General features: G+C 46.3%; 1 protein-coding gene across 1 annotated transcript; it reads left to right on the forward strand.

Annotated features, from left to right (window-relative positions):
* The first annotated feature begins 1,892 nt into the window (after positions 1-1,892).
* LOC144259213 (C-type lectin domain family 4 member A-like) lies at positions 1,893-14,238 on the forward strand. The gene is made up of 6 exons (XM_077807397.1): positions 1,893-1,962; positions 8,462-8,596; positions 12,469-12,567; positions 13,210-13,361; positions 13,613-13,746; positions 14,088-14,238. The coding sequence occupies exons 1-6, from the start codon at positions 1,893-1,895 to the stop codon at positions 14,236-14,238; spliced, it is 741 nt and encodes a 246-aa protein (XP_077663523.1).
* Positions 14,239-17,426: the final 3,188 nt, after the last annotated feature.

Raw genomic sequence — 17,426 nt, forward strand, 5'->3', positions numbered from 1 at the left:
CAAGAGTTGGGGTGAGGCCGGGGTGGAGGGCACGAACCATCACCGGGGGAAGCAGCCTCTAGCTGCTATTATAAATTTGCCGCCACTGCAAATTTGCCGCCCTAGACCTAGGCCTTGTCGGCCTAGGCGTTAATACGCCACTGGATTTAAGTGGTTCCAAGTAATAACAGACAGAACAAAGTAAGTTACCAAGCAAAATAAAACAAAACATGCAAGTCTAAGCCTAATACATTAAGAAACTGAATACAGGTAAATCTCACGCTTAGAGATGTTCCAGTAAGCTTCTTTCACAGACTAAACTCCTTTCTAGTCTGGGCCCAATCCTTTCCCTGGTACAGTTCTTGTTAGTTCCAGCTCAGATGGTAACTCAGGGATTTTTCATGACTGGCAGCCTCCTTTGTTCTGTTCCACCCCCTTTTATATCTTTGGCAACAGGTGGGAATCCTTTGTCTTCCTCTGGGTTCCCACCCTTTCTTCTAAATGGAAAAGCACCAGGTTTAAGATGGATTCCAGTATCATGTGACATGTTCACATGTCCTGTGAGACTTCATTACTCACTGGCTGGCACACACGTGTACAGGAAAGCTTACAAGTAAACAGAGCCATTTACAACCAATTGTCCTAGTCAATGGGAACCATCAAGATTCTAAACCACGATTAACGTCCCACACTTTGCTTAACTACAATAGGACCTCAGAGTTATATTTCATATCCCTAATTTCAGATACAAGAATGATACATTCATACAAATAGGATGACCACACTCAGTAGATTATAAGCTTTGTAATGATACCTTACAATAGACCTATTGCATAAAGCATATTCCAGTTACATCATATTCACACTTATAAACATATTTTTGTAAAGCATATGGAGTGCAACATCACAGATATCCCATCTTGGATCCAGTGTGGGGTGGTAGGTGACAATCAGGGGTGTGCGGATGGAGGGGGTTTATTTCAGTATTGAAACAGGTTCTCTTTGGGTATTTGATGACCGGTTTCTTGCCAACTCTCATGATTTTGTCATGAGGCCCATGATAATTATTGTTTTCCTTAAAACCTCAGTGTGATGTTGCACTCCATATCATTTTATGCTAATGAGTGTGAATATAATGTACCTGGAATATGCTTCATGCAAAAGGTCTCTTGTAAGATATCATTACAAAGCTTATAATCTACTGAGTGTGTTCATCCTATTTGTATAAATGTATCATTCTTGTATCTGAAACTAGAAATATGAAATATAACTCTGAGGTCCTATTGTAGTTATGCAAAGTGTGGGCCATTAATGGTGGTTTGGAACCTTGATGGTTCCCATCAACTAGGACAATTGGTTGTAAATGGCTCTGTTTACTTGCAAGCCTTCCTGTGAGTCAGGCCAGCAAGAATGAAGGCTTGGGGTCTCCCAGGACATGTGACCATGTCACTTGACACTGGAATCCATGTTAAACCTGGTGCTTTTCCATTTAGAAGGAGGGGTGGGGACCCAGAGAGACAAAAGATTCCCGCCTTGTGCCAAAGCTATAGAAGGGCGTGGAACAGAACAAACTGGGTTCCAGTCATGAGAAATCCCCGAGTTACCCTCTCAGCCACTAGGTTCCTGTTTTTCATTTACATAAACCCGTGAGGAGAAAAGCCTAGGCTGATTTTCTGCATGAAGAGTTCCAAGAGCTGTCTGGGATATATCTCCATCTCCAGCACCTCCCAGCTCATCTTAGGGGCTTTCCTCTCCCTGTCTCTCCTCTTCTGACAGGTGGGAGAAGGGGTGGCAGACACTCCAGATGGGAAGGACTGCATGACTGGCCTGTGGCTCTTGGGAATTAAAAGATCAATTCTAAATGTAATAAAAATATAAATATATAAAGAAAAGGGATCAGCAACAATCTCCAAATGGCATCAGAGGTTACTTACATTGAGGTAAAGTTCAAGAATGCACCACCACGACCTGCAGAGACCAAAGGTAAACTACAGACTATTTAGGGGAATGGGCTATGGAGATTTTCACTTTTGCGGCACTGTTTCCCATCTAGCCCTAGGTTAGGGGCACAGTCTGGCTCAGGGGAATCAGGAAGTTACTTATTAGAGCCTTTACCCTGTAGGTCACTAGCTGCCACCTGACCCTGAGATAATGTTGGTATAGATGCAAATTTTGCCAATACCTGGACAGTGATGAAGGGAAATTTCTAGGGTACAGGGGATCAAGAAAAAAAGTTATGGATCTGAAAGAGATACAGGGAGTGAAATCTCCAGAAGAGATGCACTGAGAGCATTAGAGGTTAGGGTATTTCAGAACCCCACTTGACTATCCACATAGAGACAAAGGGCTGAGATACAGAGAGGGGGATCTCTAGAGGAGATCTGTGTGGCTGGAACAGCTCAGAGCAAGGTTAAAATGTGAAGGATAATGGATGGGGTCATACCAGCATAGAATTATGAGAGCCAACAAGGAGGAGATATAGTACTGAAGTCTGTACCCCCCAAGATGTTGGTAGCTAAAAGATTCAGGAGCCCAGGGAATGTTATTTTGCCTAGAAGAGGGGCAGCAACAGCAACTAAACATACTGTTGCCAGGTCTTTTCCAGAGTATGGACAACACCTGCAGTATCTCAAGGGCAGGCAGGGAGGGGAACCCAGAGCAGAGATTTCATGATGGCTGCTTGTCCTCTGTACCCATCATGAAAGCCAGCATTGAATGCAAGGGCACATAATCTGCCCAGATTGGGTGCAGAATTGAATTTGGTGAATAACTGGTGGGGGGGAGGTTAGGGGTTCACTGGCAGATCTGGAAAAAAACAGTTTGGGTCAAACTGAATCCAAACTTTTTTGAAATTTTCAGCAAATTGTAAAGGTCGACAGAAGTCCCTTTCAGGTTGAGCTAAATGTTTTGGTTTGGGGCATTGTTTAAAGGGCTAGGTGCATAAAATAGGTGGAGCTGATGGTGCTCCCTCCTTTAGCCAAGTTGTTAGGGCACTCACCTGAGAGGTGGGAGACCCAGATTCAATTTCCTGCTCTACAACAGGCATTTGAACCTTGCTTACACCCCCTCATGATTACCTAACCGCCAAGCTGTAGAGTCATTTTCTCAGTCTGGTCTAACGACTGGGTATTTTACACAAAGAGGAAAAGTCTCAGCAGGAGACACTGAAAGAACTCTACCCCCTAGAATACATGATAGCCCTGTTGTGAGGGCACTCCCCTGGCTAAAGAAAGACCTAAGTTCAAGTCCCTGTTGTAAGTACTAGTTAGTTCTTTATACAAACTGAAACAGTTTCAACAGGGATAAGTGAGACACCTATCCCTGACTAGCTGGATGGTTAGGAGAGGGAGAGGCTGGGGTTCAACTCCCTGTTCTAAAACAGCAAGTCAGATATGGGTCTTCCATATCCCAGGGTGAGTGCCCTAACCACTGATCCAAAGGTTATAAGGGGGCACCTCCTCTGTTGGCTGTTTTGTGAATGGTACCTAAGTCCCCTTCTGAATCTAGCTCCCTGAAAAATATATATTAAATTAATCAATAGCTTTTCTTAGACTGAAACTGCATTTTTTGGTGAATATACTAGTCATCCAAAATTTTTTTGCCCAGCTCTGGAGAAGAATAGAACTAAGAAAAGAAGGAAACAAAGGCTGAGTAGAAGAGATGGGCTTGAACCAAATCCCTGGAGACTTTAAGTATCTGAGATCTGAAACTGGATCCAGTTTTGTGCCTCATGCCTATCTCTGCTGAAAAGTAACTAACATTTAAAGATCAAAAAGATTGAAAATTGTTATTGCTATTAACAAATGTTGTATATAATGATGCAAATTTACTAGGCACTTTACAAACATAACATATGTTCCCTGTCCCAATGACCTTACAGCCTAACTGGCCTGGCCGTTGCTCTGAACACTATACAGGCGAAGACAAGACAAACAGCAATGTAAGGAAGAATATTTCAGAAGCAGCAACACGTAGAGCGATCATAAAGGAGGAGAAGTTAGGAGGGGTTTCTTGAGGAAGACAGAGGAACCTAATGCGGACTGAAAATAATCTATAAGTCAGGAGCTACATGGGATAAAGCACAAAGCTGAATGTGGAAGAAAATGATTAGGGGACTAGAACACATGACTTATGAGGAGAGGCTGAGGGAACTGGGGATGTTTAGCCTTCAGAAGAGAAGAATGAGGGAGGATTTGATAGCAGCCTTCAACTACCTGAATGGGGGTTGAGCAGAGAGGATAGAGCTAGGCTTATCTCAGTGGTGGCAGATGACAGAACAAGAAGCAATGGTCTGAAATTGCAGTGGGGGAGATTTAGGTTGGATATTAGGAAAAACTTTTTCACTAGGAGGGTGGTGAAACACTGGAATGCGTTACCTAGGGAGGTGGTGGAATCTCCTTCCCTAGAAGTTTTTAAGGTCAGGCTTGACAAAGCCCTGGCTGGGATGATTTAATTGGGGATCCGTCCTGCTTTGAGCAGGGGGTTGGACTAGATGACCTCCTGAGTTCCCTTCCAACCCTGATATTCTATGATTCTATGATTCTATGATAAGGACATATAGGGAGCAGTGAGATGACAAGCCTGTGAGGATCAGCAGGAATAGAAGGGGGTACTGTATAGGGAGGAAATGCAGGCTGGTCCATATTTATTTGGATATAGAAATTCCTCTGCCCTGTGGGTCTCCATCCTAAGCTGCAAGACCCTGTGCACAACCCCATGATGCGGTAGGGTTATATAGACGTACTGAGTGCTGTCAAGGACATTTGCAAGCTGACTTTGCAGCTCTTCCCTCAGATTTGCCAACCTCAGCTGCCTTGACAGAGACCTGCCTGAGGTCCTTCCCTGCCTGCTTCAAGAAATGAGTCACAGAAGCCAGACATGCATGCACAGTTAGGGTGACTGACTCAGTGACACTGTGTTGTAACTGAGTCTTGGAAATACTGCACTCAGATGTTCCTCCTGCCCTCACTCATGCTCCTGTCAAGATGAGCTGCTGCTAGTTTAATATTCCCCCAAGTCCTGTTCCAAAGGCATTTGATGAGTCTGCTTTTGCAGGTGAACACTGGGAGGTTCCAGGGCATGCTCAAACTCTGCTGCCAGTACTGTGGGGGGTGCCCGAGGGACCCTGGACTGGCCATAGCTAGTACATTGCTTTCAGAGAGCAGGAAATATCCACCGATGCTGCATGCTATTGCAGTGTTGTCTCTCACAGAGTCAGGGCCTCTCTAGATGACTTGGGTGAGTGATTAGAAGACAAGGGGTGTGAATAAAATGCTGGCTGCTGCTCTAGTGCTCGTGGATAATTACTTTGGTCATGTTGACCCCATGGTCAGTGACAACAAAGCTGAACATAGGCTGCCTGTCTTCTAGCCACATTCCCAGGATTCTCTGCAGAGTGTCCTGGAGTATATCAATTGGTGTGGGGAGGGCCTCCCATGAGTGGGGCTGGTACTAGATATACAACTGGCAGAGCCACAGGAAGATGGGAAGAAGGGGGCAGCAAATAACTAACCAGCAGCCGCACCACAATGGCAACTGCTCCAGGGGACCGTCAAAGACTGATGAGGGTGAGTTTCATGCTGCCCAGTTATCCATGGTGCAGTGGAAGAGAACCCCCAACATCCTCCTTGAGAAGCTTGGAAACTCCTAAATAGGACGATGTGCTGGGGGGGGGCTCCCAGGAGCTGCATGTTAAAATGTCAGCACCAGAGGGAAGAGAAGATTGGGGTATTTTCCCTGCCTCTGATGGAGAAGTTTTACTTTCTCTTTGGCTACTGCCAAGCAGCCACTCAGATACCACCACAGTGATAGATATGCAGGTAGGTAGATCCTGCCAGAGGTGACTTATCCAAGGGGCTCATAAAACTACACTGGAATGGGGCAGAAGGGAGCAAAGTCAGGGATTTAAAAATCTCCTGGAGGAGGAGGCCTCCTGATCTCCCCTGCAAAGATCATGCATAGACACAACCGAATGCCCCCAGTTAATGAGCACAGTGTAACAGCTAGTGGGAGCTGAGGAGAAAATGGTGTTTTTTCCTCAGAAAATGAAAGCAGACACTACCCGTGAAAATTTTTGTTTTGTCAAAAACCCAATTTTCCATTTTTAAAAAAAAAGTTTCAATGGACAATTTTCAACCAGCCCCAGTAACTATTGGTGTACTCACTGTGTATTTTAGGAATGATATATACACTTTCCCAGCAGAGTGCTCTATCAAGAGCCTTGCTTCTGACTCTGTTACCCTGCCTGTTGCTGCTACTGGGTGACTTGAGAATTACAAACTGAACAAAGAAAAAAAATTGAGTCTCTCTAGACCTAAACTTAAACTATTACAGCCTCTCAAGGGACCTTCACCAGGTATTAGTGCTCCAGCTACTTTACTCTTCTCCTGCAATGGGTGTTGCTTTCTCTAATCCCCTCCCTTATTCTCCATGCCCCTGTGTTACTCCAGTGCTCCTTACTGGGACTGGAGCAGCTAGTCCCTCAGTGAGTGTTCCCCTCCCCTCCCCTCTGTGTGTGACCCATTCCCCTCCCTCCTCTGTCACCTCCCTGATACCTGTGGTGCCCCTGACAGTAGTGAAGAGACAGGACTCAGCTGTATTGTATCTAGGAAGGATTCTTTAGTAAGGAAGCTGGACACAGATAGACCATCCTGTGGTTCTCCCTGATTCTCAAGCTCCAAAACTGGCTAACAACCCTGGGCTGCCTAGTGTCCCTAAATCCTGTTCTGGCATGAGTAGTGGTGGAAGGGGCAGCTGACTACACAAGTTAGCATGACTAGCCTCTCATGTGTCTCCATTGCACTTCTTTCTCACACTCCTCCCCACTCTCCTTATTTCACCTGCTGGTGCATCACCTATCCCACCCCAACCAGTGGGTCCAAATGCATGTGGAGGAAATAGAAGTTAGAACAATAAAACATTCTCTGGGGAGTGCAAAAGGCTCTGGGAATGCCCTTGAAAAAGCTTCACTTAGATCATATGAGATCATAATAATACCTAGCTTTTATGTAGCACTTTTCACTTTGATTTCAAAGAGCTACATGAAGTTTGTCAGCTGTGGGCATACTTTGGTGAGACATGAAGAGCTCCCTCAAACACTTAACCCCACAGAATCATGGAAGATTAGGGTTGAAAGAAACCTCAGGAGGTCATCTAGTCCAACCCCCTGCTCTAAGAAGGACTAAGCCCAACTAAATCATCCCAGCCAGGACTTTGTCAAGCCAGGCCTTAAAAACCTCTAAGGATGGAGATTCCACCACCTCCCTAGGTAACCCATTCCAGTGCTTTACCACCCTCCTAGTGAAATAGTTTTTCCTAATATCCAACCTAGACCTCCCCCACTGCAACTTGAGACCATTGCTCCTTGTTCTGTCATCTGCCACCACTGAGATCAGCCTAGCTCTATCCTCTTGGGAACCCCCATTCAGGTTGTTGAAGGCTGCTATCTAATCCCCCATCACTCTTCTCTTCTGCAGACTAAATAAGACCAGTTCCCCCAGCCTCTTCTCATAAGTCAAGTGCCCCAGCCCCCTGATCATTTTCGTTGCCTTCCACTGGACTCTCTCCAATTTGTCCACATCCTTTCTGTAGTGGGGGGCCCAAAACTGGATGCAATACCTGAGATGTGGCCTCACCAGTGCCAAATGGAGGGGAATAATCACTTCCCTTGATCTGCTGGCAATGCTCCTACTAATGCAGCCCAATATGCCATTGGCCTTCTTGGCAAGAAGGGCACACTGTTGACTCATATCCAGCTTCTCATCCACTGTCACCCCTAGGTCCTTTTCTGCAGAACTGCCACTTAGCCAGTCGGTCCCCAGCCTGTAGCGGTGCATGGGATTCTTCCTTCCTAAGTGCAGGACTCTGCACTTGTCCTTGTTGAACCTCATCAGATTTCTTTTAGCCCAATCCAATCCTTCAATTTGATTAGGTCACTCTGGGCCCTATCCCTACCCTCCAGCGTATCTACCTCTCCCCCCAGCTTAGTGTCACCCGTGAACTTGCTGAGGGTGCAATCCATCCCATCATCCAGATCATTAATGAAGATGTTGAACAAAACCAGCCCCAGGACTGACCCCTGGGTTGATACTGACTGACTCCGGTTGATACTGACTGACTCTGGGTTGACTCCGCTTGATACTGACTGCCAACTAGACATCAAGCCATTGATCACTACCCATTGAGCTCGATGATCTAGCCAGCTTTCTATCCACCATGCCCCTCAAACACTTAACCTCAGTCCCGAACACCTGTGATTGGAATATATGCTCACCATAGGGGCTGGAGTTGGGGAGTTTGGCTTGGAATTTGAGCTTCATCAGAGGGGGTCATCACCCAGAGTTCTAATTTGGTCCCATCTCTAAGAACATTTTAACTCTTGAATATGGGTTGATATTTGGTCTCTGCATGAAGTTTTTCATTCAGCTGCTAACACCTAGCAGACAGGGCTACTGTCAGCAGAACTGACTGGTTTGGGGGATAGGGGTTTCTTTGCCTTTAGCTCCCGCAGAGAAGAGCATGCCGCAGAGTGCACCCCAGAAGCCCACCTGGCGATTCCTGTGGTTGATCTCAGCATTGTTGCTGTTGCTGTGTGTCTCTCTCCTCATTGCCCTCATTGGTAAGTATATACTGGCTGATTATCCAACAGGGAGAGGAATTGTTTGAGGAGGATGCCTGAGGGAAGAGAACTGGAAATAAAGGGGATAAAATTAAGCAAAGAGGGAAATATCCTACTGGACAATCAGGAAACAATTCCCAGCAGAGGTGTTTGTTAGACTGTGGAAAAGTCTCCTTGAGGACAGGGTGGGAGCCCAAACATCTGAGCCCAGAGAAAGCCCTAAAGAATATATTGTTGGGAACAATCCTTTTTTGGCTGGCAAAGGGGGAAGGATCAGTGGATGGACAAGATTAGAAATGGGCAGCAAGCAAAATGGTCTCTTGAGAAAAGTATGTCTGGGATATGAGGGAAGGATCTGGCAGCGGGAGGTAAATGTCCAGAGGATCAGGGATGTTAACTAGCAATGGTAGGGTGTGAGATGCTCAGAAGGATCAGGGGAAAATATCTAGAGCCGTATCAGGGCACCAGTTCTAATCCAACTCTATGTCATGGAGACTGGATGAGTTGAGGGATCAGGGAATGGGGTTCTGAGCCTTTCCCTTCCCTTCTAGGGCATCAGTTCTAATCCAGCTCCAGCTTGTGGGGTCCAGGTGACCCAAATGGATTGGGGGATGGGATACACAGCCTTTCAGCTCCAGGACACTGGTTCCAATTTGGCTCCAGTTCAGGGAGACTGGATGGGTCAGCGGGAATGAGATACAGAGCCTTTTGCATCTGGGGCACCAATTCCTAGAAGTAATTTCTAATCTCTTATAATGTTTTTTAGTTATGTAACCCTTCTGCCTGTCAGAGTTGGCAGCAACAAGGGCCGAGTTCAGTATGTAGGGGATCCATTCCAATAACACAATGCAAAACCAGCTCAAGCCCCCACCCAGTGACCTGGGACAAATATATACCACCCCCACTGGGCACCTCCAAGAGGCAATACTTCCCCTCTCGCAAGCACATAGTCTGAGTGTAGCAAAAAGCCTTTTAATAACAGAGAGAAACAATGTGGCATTATGTTGGGGAAACACCACCAACAGGATTCATAACACAACCCATGAGCAAAAAACCCCAAGCAAATTGGGGCATGCCTTTCCCTTTGGTTCTTGAGTCCAGCAACCCAAAATCACCCAAAGTCCCAAAAGTCCAATGACCCAAAAGTCTCTGTCCCTGGTCACGGCAGCCCCAGAGTTTGAAAATTTATCTGCAGAGTTTTACCTCCTAACCTGGGTGGAGATGGGGGGGGGGTTAAGGGGCACCTTACATGGTCCAAAGCTGATGGCTCCACCTCTCCATGGGGCTCCACTCTGCCAGCCGCCCCATGAGCTGCTCTAGGCATCCAACAAACTGCTCTGCTCCACAAGCTGCTCTGCTCCACCAGCCGCTTGGCTCACCGTTCCGCAAATTGCTCCACCATATATCTTCAGGCTCCCCCACTACTTAACACAACACTCAGTGATTTCAGCTCTTAGTAAGTTTAGCTCTTTTGTGATTTCAGCTTGTAGTAGGGGAGCCTCAGTGCTGGTGCACCATTAGCCCAAAGTGAATTCAGCTCATCAGCCTGTAACTAGACTCCTAATGGAATCAAAATTAGCTCTGACATTCCACAGTGAAGAGAGGAGGAAGTGCAATTAGCATGTAAGGCCCTCACCAGGGAGCCCATACCACCAAGTATTAATATCTGCCCCCAGCCTCTCTCAATTCAGAGTTTTGGAACCCATGTCCCTTACCTAACGAGTGCTACTTAGTTGATGGCAAGTCCCTCCATCATAACAAAAGGCCAAGTACAGTTCCACTGTCCTTGATTCCCATAATCAGGGTAATAATTTATTCTTCCTGCCCCAATAACAGAGACACTGGGGATCCCACAGCAGCCAAAGTGACCATTTGGGCATCTATGGCCTCATTCTAGGTGGGGTGGGTGTGCCTATGCAAATGAGAACAGCCCCTGAAGTTCTTTTCCACAACTTGCCACACCTCACCACCAGATGTCAGGGTGGAGCTCATCCTGACTCTGCTTGCACTTATGATCCAAATATCTTTAAACATGTCTAGGGGACTTGTCCTCAGTGAGGACATCATCCTCATTACCAGTCCTGCAGGGTGCTGTGCACCATCAGGTCACTGACTTCAGTAGGAATTGAGAGTGTGCAGCACATCAGAGGGTATGGTCATATCTATGGAGAGATCCAATTAGTCTATTTTTAAGCCTCAACTTTTGTTTTAAATGGAATGTATCTTTCTGCTCACTGAGACAGCTCAATTAACTCCAACATTAACATTTGGGCTATAACTAACCATGAGAAATTTCTGCTGTAACCCATAGACTGCTGCTTCTCCATTAGATCACTCAATTAGATCTAAAACTGCTTCACCCTCTATGCGCTCCTTCCAACTAGCATCACTTCAAGAAGTGGAAGTCAGGTGTTTAAATAAATTAGTAGCCTATATCAGGCTTAGTCTTAAAGTTAGCAAAAATAAAGTATCTTATTTATCAAGAACAAAAACAAATATAATCTAACATGGAACTGGAAGCATTAAAGAAATAGTTTTATACACAGAAACCACACGTCTTACCTTGACAGGTTTCAGAGTAGCAGCCGTGTTAGTCTGTATTCGTAAAAAGAAAAGGAGGACTTGTGGCACCTTAGAGACTAACCAATTTATTTGAGCATAAGATTTCGTGAGCTACAGCTCACTTCATCGGATGCACAAAAGCTTATGCTCAAATAAATTGGTTAGTCTCTAAGGTGCCACAAGTCCTCCTTTTCTTTTTACATCTTACCTTGTCTGTGTTGAGCTTCTTAATTATTTACAAATATACTGGCAGATTGTGCTGTGACTTGTCCGTGTCTGGTGTCACCTCTCAGCACCAACCCCTGTTGTTGGGTTACTGGCAGGGATGGCTTAAGGAGTCCCTCACTCTCTCTGAAGAATCTCTCTCCTCCAGAGCCCACCACAATCTACCTATGAGGGGAGCTTCTGGGACCAGGGACACACCAAACTGAGCTCCCTTCAACCTCTTCAGGTTCCCTCCTCAGGTTCAATCCTTCTTGAGTTATCCCAGCTCTCCAGGAAAGTCTAGCCAGACCTTCTGTCTGACCCCCTCCCCCCCCACACACACACCCTCTGACTCCTGGTTCCCTTGACAGCCCTGTCACCATTCCCAGATCTCTCTCTCTTGATCCACTCTCCAACATCACTTTGACCAACTCCAAAGAAGCTCCACACACCCCGGTGATGTCACCAGTCTCGACAGTTCTTTCACAGGGAGCTGTTGGGAAAAGCAAGAGTTTTCTCCCTGCTTTAATCTCTCTAACTATAGTCAATTCTAAGGGCAGGGTTGCTTCCTGGCAAATGGGCATTGGTGCGTGGCCTCAGAGTTCTGAAAGAGGCATCTGCCTGAATGCCGTTTCTGACCACCTCAGTTCCAGGAGTAGTGACAATAAATAAGTTACAGCAAGAAAATACCCAGACTCCACTGATTTATCCTCCACTGGGAAACCAACCTACTAGGCCCTGATATCTGCTACTGCTTGAATGAGGGGTACCAGTATTAATAACCTGTTCCCTAGCCACATTCACCCTGATCTTTCCCCTGTGGGTCAGATGCTCTTCTTGCCATACTGACCAAGATCGGTTGGCTTATTCTGGTCAATCAGTATAACTGGTCCGCACCGCCAGCAGAAAGATGAAGAGAGGTGAGCTGCCCTATTGTCCCAGGGGAGGTGGTTGTTGGCATTTATAACAATAATGGAAGCTTACAAAGGGGCAGCCACATTGGGACAGTCCATGGCCAGGAGATGAAGAAATCAGGTTGCACCCAGGCAGGGGAGAAGATGGATATAGTTGGAGCCATTCTCTTTTTTTCCTCTCTTGTTTTCCAGTCACTCTACTCAAGGGAACTGGAGGCTGTGAAAAGCACAAGGCCCTGCCCCAGAGTTCTGCAGAGTGGCGTTGTGTCCTGGGGAGAGCTGAGAAGAAAGGTCAGTGACACTGAAAGAGAGAGAGGGATTAACCCCACCATCATTGTTCTGGGTTAGGGGCCTGATTCATACCCAGCTCTGGATCAACAGGGGGCCAGAGGGACTGATGTATGGGGGCGAGGAAGAGAACAAAATGAAGTCTGTACAGATTGACTGAGTGAGGGCTAAGAGGAGAAATAGCAACATTCTACAAGTCCAGGCAGGGTGTGAACAACAAGGAGAGGGAGGGGTTAGCTGAGAGTGGTCACAGGAGGGAGGGATAAAGGGGAGTAAAAGAAGCTCATTTTAGGATGGAGATGAGGAAACATTCCCTGCCTCTGAGGGCCTATTAGATTATTGACGAGTCTCCCCACAGAAAGGGGTTGAACATTAACTGAGTCATTTTGCCTTTTTCTAGATGTCAGCTAACACGTGTTAGTCTACACTAGGTTTATTGACTGTCTGAGCTAAGATGTTCTAACAAAACATCTTCTAGCCTAGTCTGGACAAAGTCTCAGAACTGGAGAAGTCCAAGCCCGATGAAATAAACTGTAGGGAACAATCCTGCATTGTCTCGAGAGAATGACAGAGATGCAGATTAGTAGGGATTTTCCATCTCTCATTATTACAAGTTCTTCTCCTTGACTTTCTCTTCCCTCACAGGGCGAGTCTGGACATGCTGCCCCATGGACTGGGAGCACTTTCAGTCCAGCTGCTACTACTTCTCTAAAGACATCATGAACTGGGGTGACAGTGAGACAAACTGCACAGGGATGGGCTCCCACTTGGTGGTGATCAACACAGGAACTGAGCAGGTAACTCTCTGGGGATTAGACTCTTTGGGGAGCTGAGCATTCAGATCTTTAGAAGACCCCATCCACCCTGCTATTTGGGGTCTATTGAAGGTGAGCTGGGAATTCAGTTTCCCTGTTCACTCAATCCTGGGATTTCCCAGCCATCACCTTCTTTCTCTCGCACGCCCACACACATGCACTACAGGGACTCCTGCCCACTACTGTCAGCTCAATGACTGAATGTGGACAATTAATTTGTAATTTTTATTCAGGATTTCATTTTCAATTTGACAAAAAGAACTGTTACATCCATCCCAGACAAGAGTTACTATATCGGTCTGACAGATCAGGCACAGGAAGGCCAGTGGCAGTGGGTGGATCAGACTCCATATAATGAGACAGCAGCGTGAGTATCTCCATGGAGACCAGATACTGTCTTCTCCTCAGTCCCACAGGTTAATATACAGTGTAATGGACAAGCAAGGGGGTGAGAGTTGTGGGGAGGGCAAAGAAGCTCTGGTCGTACTGTAGCTACAAGTGCTTCTTGTCCAGTAAAGAGCAGATTTGTTGGGGGAACATGAGCAGGATCTATAAATCCCTTTTAAGGAAACAGAATTGAGCCTGGTAGGAGAATCTTTCTGGTTAACTAAAGGGTTTAATTTGCCCCCTTCTTTCATCCTCACCTGTTACAAGTTGTTCAACTCCTAAAACTCATACCAATATGTATCTCACACATGTTTCTTACAGATTCTGGAGACAAAATGAACCCAATAATAGCAACATGGAGAACTGTGCTGTCATGCATGTAGAGAAAAAGGCACATAGGAAGAATTGGAATGACATTCAGTGTTCCACCAGCGTACATAGAATTTGTGAAACTGCTGCAACACGTTTTTGAGGAAAGAAACCCCATCCAGGATGTGAAGCCCTCAGAGAGGGAGAGAGCCCACCCCTGTCTAGAGGCAGCTGACAGAGAGATCTGATTGGAGGGTTTGGTTCAGATGTGGGACTTGTGCTGTAATTATGGAGTGGGAGGTTACTGTATTCAATGGTTCAAACTCGCCCCTATGCACAAAAGAATTTTGAAAAAAAAAAGGTAAAATGTTCTGAAGTGGAAAAGAGGTAATTTTCAGCAGAACTCTGTTTATGATGTCACAAAGGTGGACTATGCCAGCACCCAACATTTCTGGAGGACCTGGGTTGGTAAGGGCAGGGCCCAGTGGATCTGGCCTTGAAAGTGTTGAAGAGAGAGAGTTACTATTCACGATTAACCCACTCAGTGCTGCTAAAGTTAATAACATCCCTTGTAAAGTCACCACTTCCAGGGTGCTAATATGTCAGTCCCTGTGGAGATCAGTGCTGTAAATGGGGAGTCTCTCATCCTGTCCCTGCAGTCCTTGCAACTGTGGTTTCTAATGGGTGTTGCAGCTTTCAGGATAACGCTGTATGAACCAAACCCAAACTTCAGAGCTGCTGCTGTTTCATTCTCACTGGGAACAATGTGTCTGCACATCCATCAGGGAGAGGCCCAAGGGTCACATTTTATAATTGTTACATGAAAAGACCTTTGTGCCTGTGGAGGTCAGCAGAATTTAAGCCCAGAAGTAAGGTGTCTCTCTGCCACAAATCCAGCTGCATCCAGCCTCGTTGTCCTGTAACCCAGTTCCAACATAGAATATCAGGGTTGGAAGGGACCTCAGGAGGTCATCTAGTCCAACCCCCTGCTCAAAGCAGGACCAATCCCCAACTAAATCATCCCAGCCAGGGCTTTGTCAAGCCTGATCTTAAAAACTTCAAAGGAAGGAGATTCCACCACCTCCCTAGGTAACGCATTCCAGTGCTTCACCACCCTCCTAGTGAAAAAGTTTTTCCTAATAACCAACCTAAACCTCCCCCACTGCAACTTGAGACCATTACTCCTTGTTCTGTCATCTGCTATCACTGATAACAGTCTAGAGCCATCCTCTTTGGAACCCCCATTCAGGTAGTTGAAGGCTGCTATCAAATCCCCCCTCATTCTTCTCTTCTGAAGACTAAACATCCCCAGTTCCCTCAGCCTCTCCTCATAAGTCATGTGTTCCAGTCCCCTAATCATTTTTGTTGCCCTCCACTGGACTCTCTCCAATTTTTTCACATCCTTCTTGTAGTGTGGGGCCCAAAACTGGACACAGTACTCCAGATGAGGCCTCACCAATGTCAAATAGAGGAGAACAATCACATCCCTTGATCTGCTGGCAATGCCCCTACTTATACATCCCAAAATGCCATTGGCCTTCTTGGCAACAAGGGCACACTGTTGACTCATATCTAGCTTCTCGTCCACTGTAACCCTTAGGTCCTTTTCTGCAGAACTGCTGCCTAGCCATTCGGTCCCTAGTCTGTAGCGGTGCATGGGACTCTTCTGTCCTGAGTGCAGGACTCTGCACTTGTCCTTGTTGAACCTCAGATTTCTTTTGGCCCAACCCTCTAATTTGTCTAGGGCCCTCTGGGCCCTATCCCTACCCTCCAGCATATCTACCTCTCCTCCCAGTTTAGTGTCAAACTTGCTGAGGGTGTAAGCCACACCATCCTCCAGATCATTAATGAAGATATTGAACAAAACTGGCCCCAGGACCGACCCTTGGGGCACTCCACTTGGCTCCATGTCTAGTTGGCAGCCAGTATCATTGATCACTACCCGTTGAGCCCGACAATCTAGCCAAATTTCTATCCACCTTATAGTCCATTCATCCAGCCCATACTTCTTTAACTTGCTGTCAAGAATACTGTGGGAGACTGTGTCAAAAGCTTTGCTAAAGTCAAGGAATAACACGTCCACTGCTTTTCCCTTATCCACAGAGCCCATTATCTCGTCATAGAAGGCAATTAGATTAGTCAGGCATGACTTGCCCTTGGTGAATCCATGCTGACTGTTCCTGATCACTTTCCTCTCCTCTAAGTGATTCAGAATTGATTCCGTGAGGACCTGCTCCATGATTTTTCCAAGGACTGAAGGGAGGCTGACTGGCCTGTAGTTCCCCGGATCTTCCTTCTTCCCTAAAGATGGGCACTACATTAGCCTTTTTCCAGTCGTCCGCAACCTCCCGATTGCCATGAGTTTTCAAAGATAATGGCCAATGGCTCTGCAATCACGTCCACCAACTCCTTTAGCACTCTCGGATGCAGCACATCTGGCCCCATGGACTTGTGCTCGTCCAGCTTTTCTAAATAGTCCCGAACCACTTCTTTCTCCACAGAGGGCTGGTCCCCTCCTCCCCATGCTGTGCTGCCCAGTGCAGTAGTCTGGGAGCTGACCTTGTTCGTGAAGACAGAGGCAAAAAAAGCATTGAGTACATTAGCTTTTTCCACATCTTCTGTCACTAGGTTGCCTCCCTCATTCAGTAAGGGGCCCACACTTTCCTTGACCTTCTTGTTGCTAACATACCTGAAGAAACCCTTCTTGTTACTCTTAACATCTCTTGCTAGCTGCAACTCCAAGTGTTATTTGGCCTACCTGATTTCACTCCTGCATCCCCGAGCAATATTTTTATACTCCTCCCTGGTCATTTGTCCAATCTTCCACTTCTTATAAGCTTATTTTTTGTGTTTAAGATCAGCAAGGATTTCACTGTTAAGCCAAGCTGGTTGCCTGCCATATTTACTATTCTTTCTACACATTGGGATGATTTGTCCCTGTAACCTCAATAAGGATTCTTTAAAATACAGCCAGCTCTCCTGGACTCCTTTCCCCCTCATGTTAGTCTCCGGGGATCCTGCCCATCAGTTCCCTGAGGGAGTCAAAATCTGCTTTTCTGAAGTCCAGGGTCCATATTCTGCTGCTCTCCTTTCTTCTCTGTGTCAGGATCCTGAACTCAACCATCTCATGATCACTGCCTACCAGGTTCCCATCCACTTTTGCTTCCCCTACTAATTCTTCCCAGTTTGTGAGCAGCAGGTCAAGAAGAGCTCTGCCCCTCGTTGGTTCCTCCAGCACTTGCCCCAGGAAATTGTCCCCTACATTTTCCAAAAAGTTCCTGGATTGTCTGTGCACTGCTGTATTGCTCTCCCAGCAGATATCAGGGTGATTGAAGTCTCCCATGAGAACCA

This window comes from Eretmochelys imbricata, chromosome 1 (assembly GCF_965152235.1).
Source record: "Eretmochelys imbricata isolate rEreImb1 chromosome 1, rEreImb1.hap1, whole genome shotgun sequence".
NCBI classification, from domain to species: domain Eukaryota; kingdom Metazoa; phylum Chordata; order Testudines; family Cheloniidae; genus Eretmochelys; species Eretmochelys imbricata.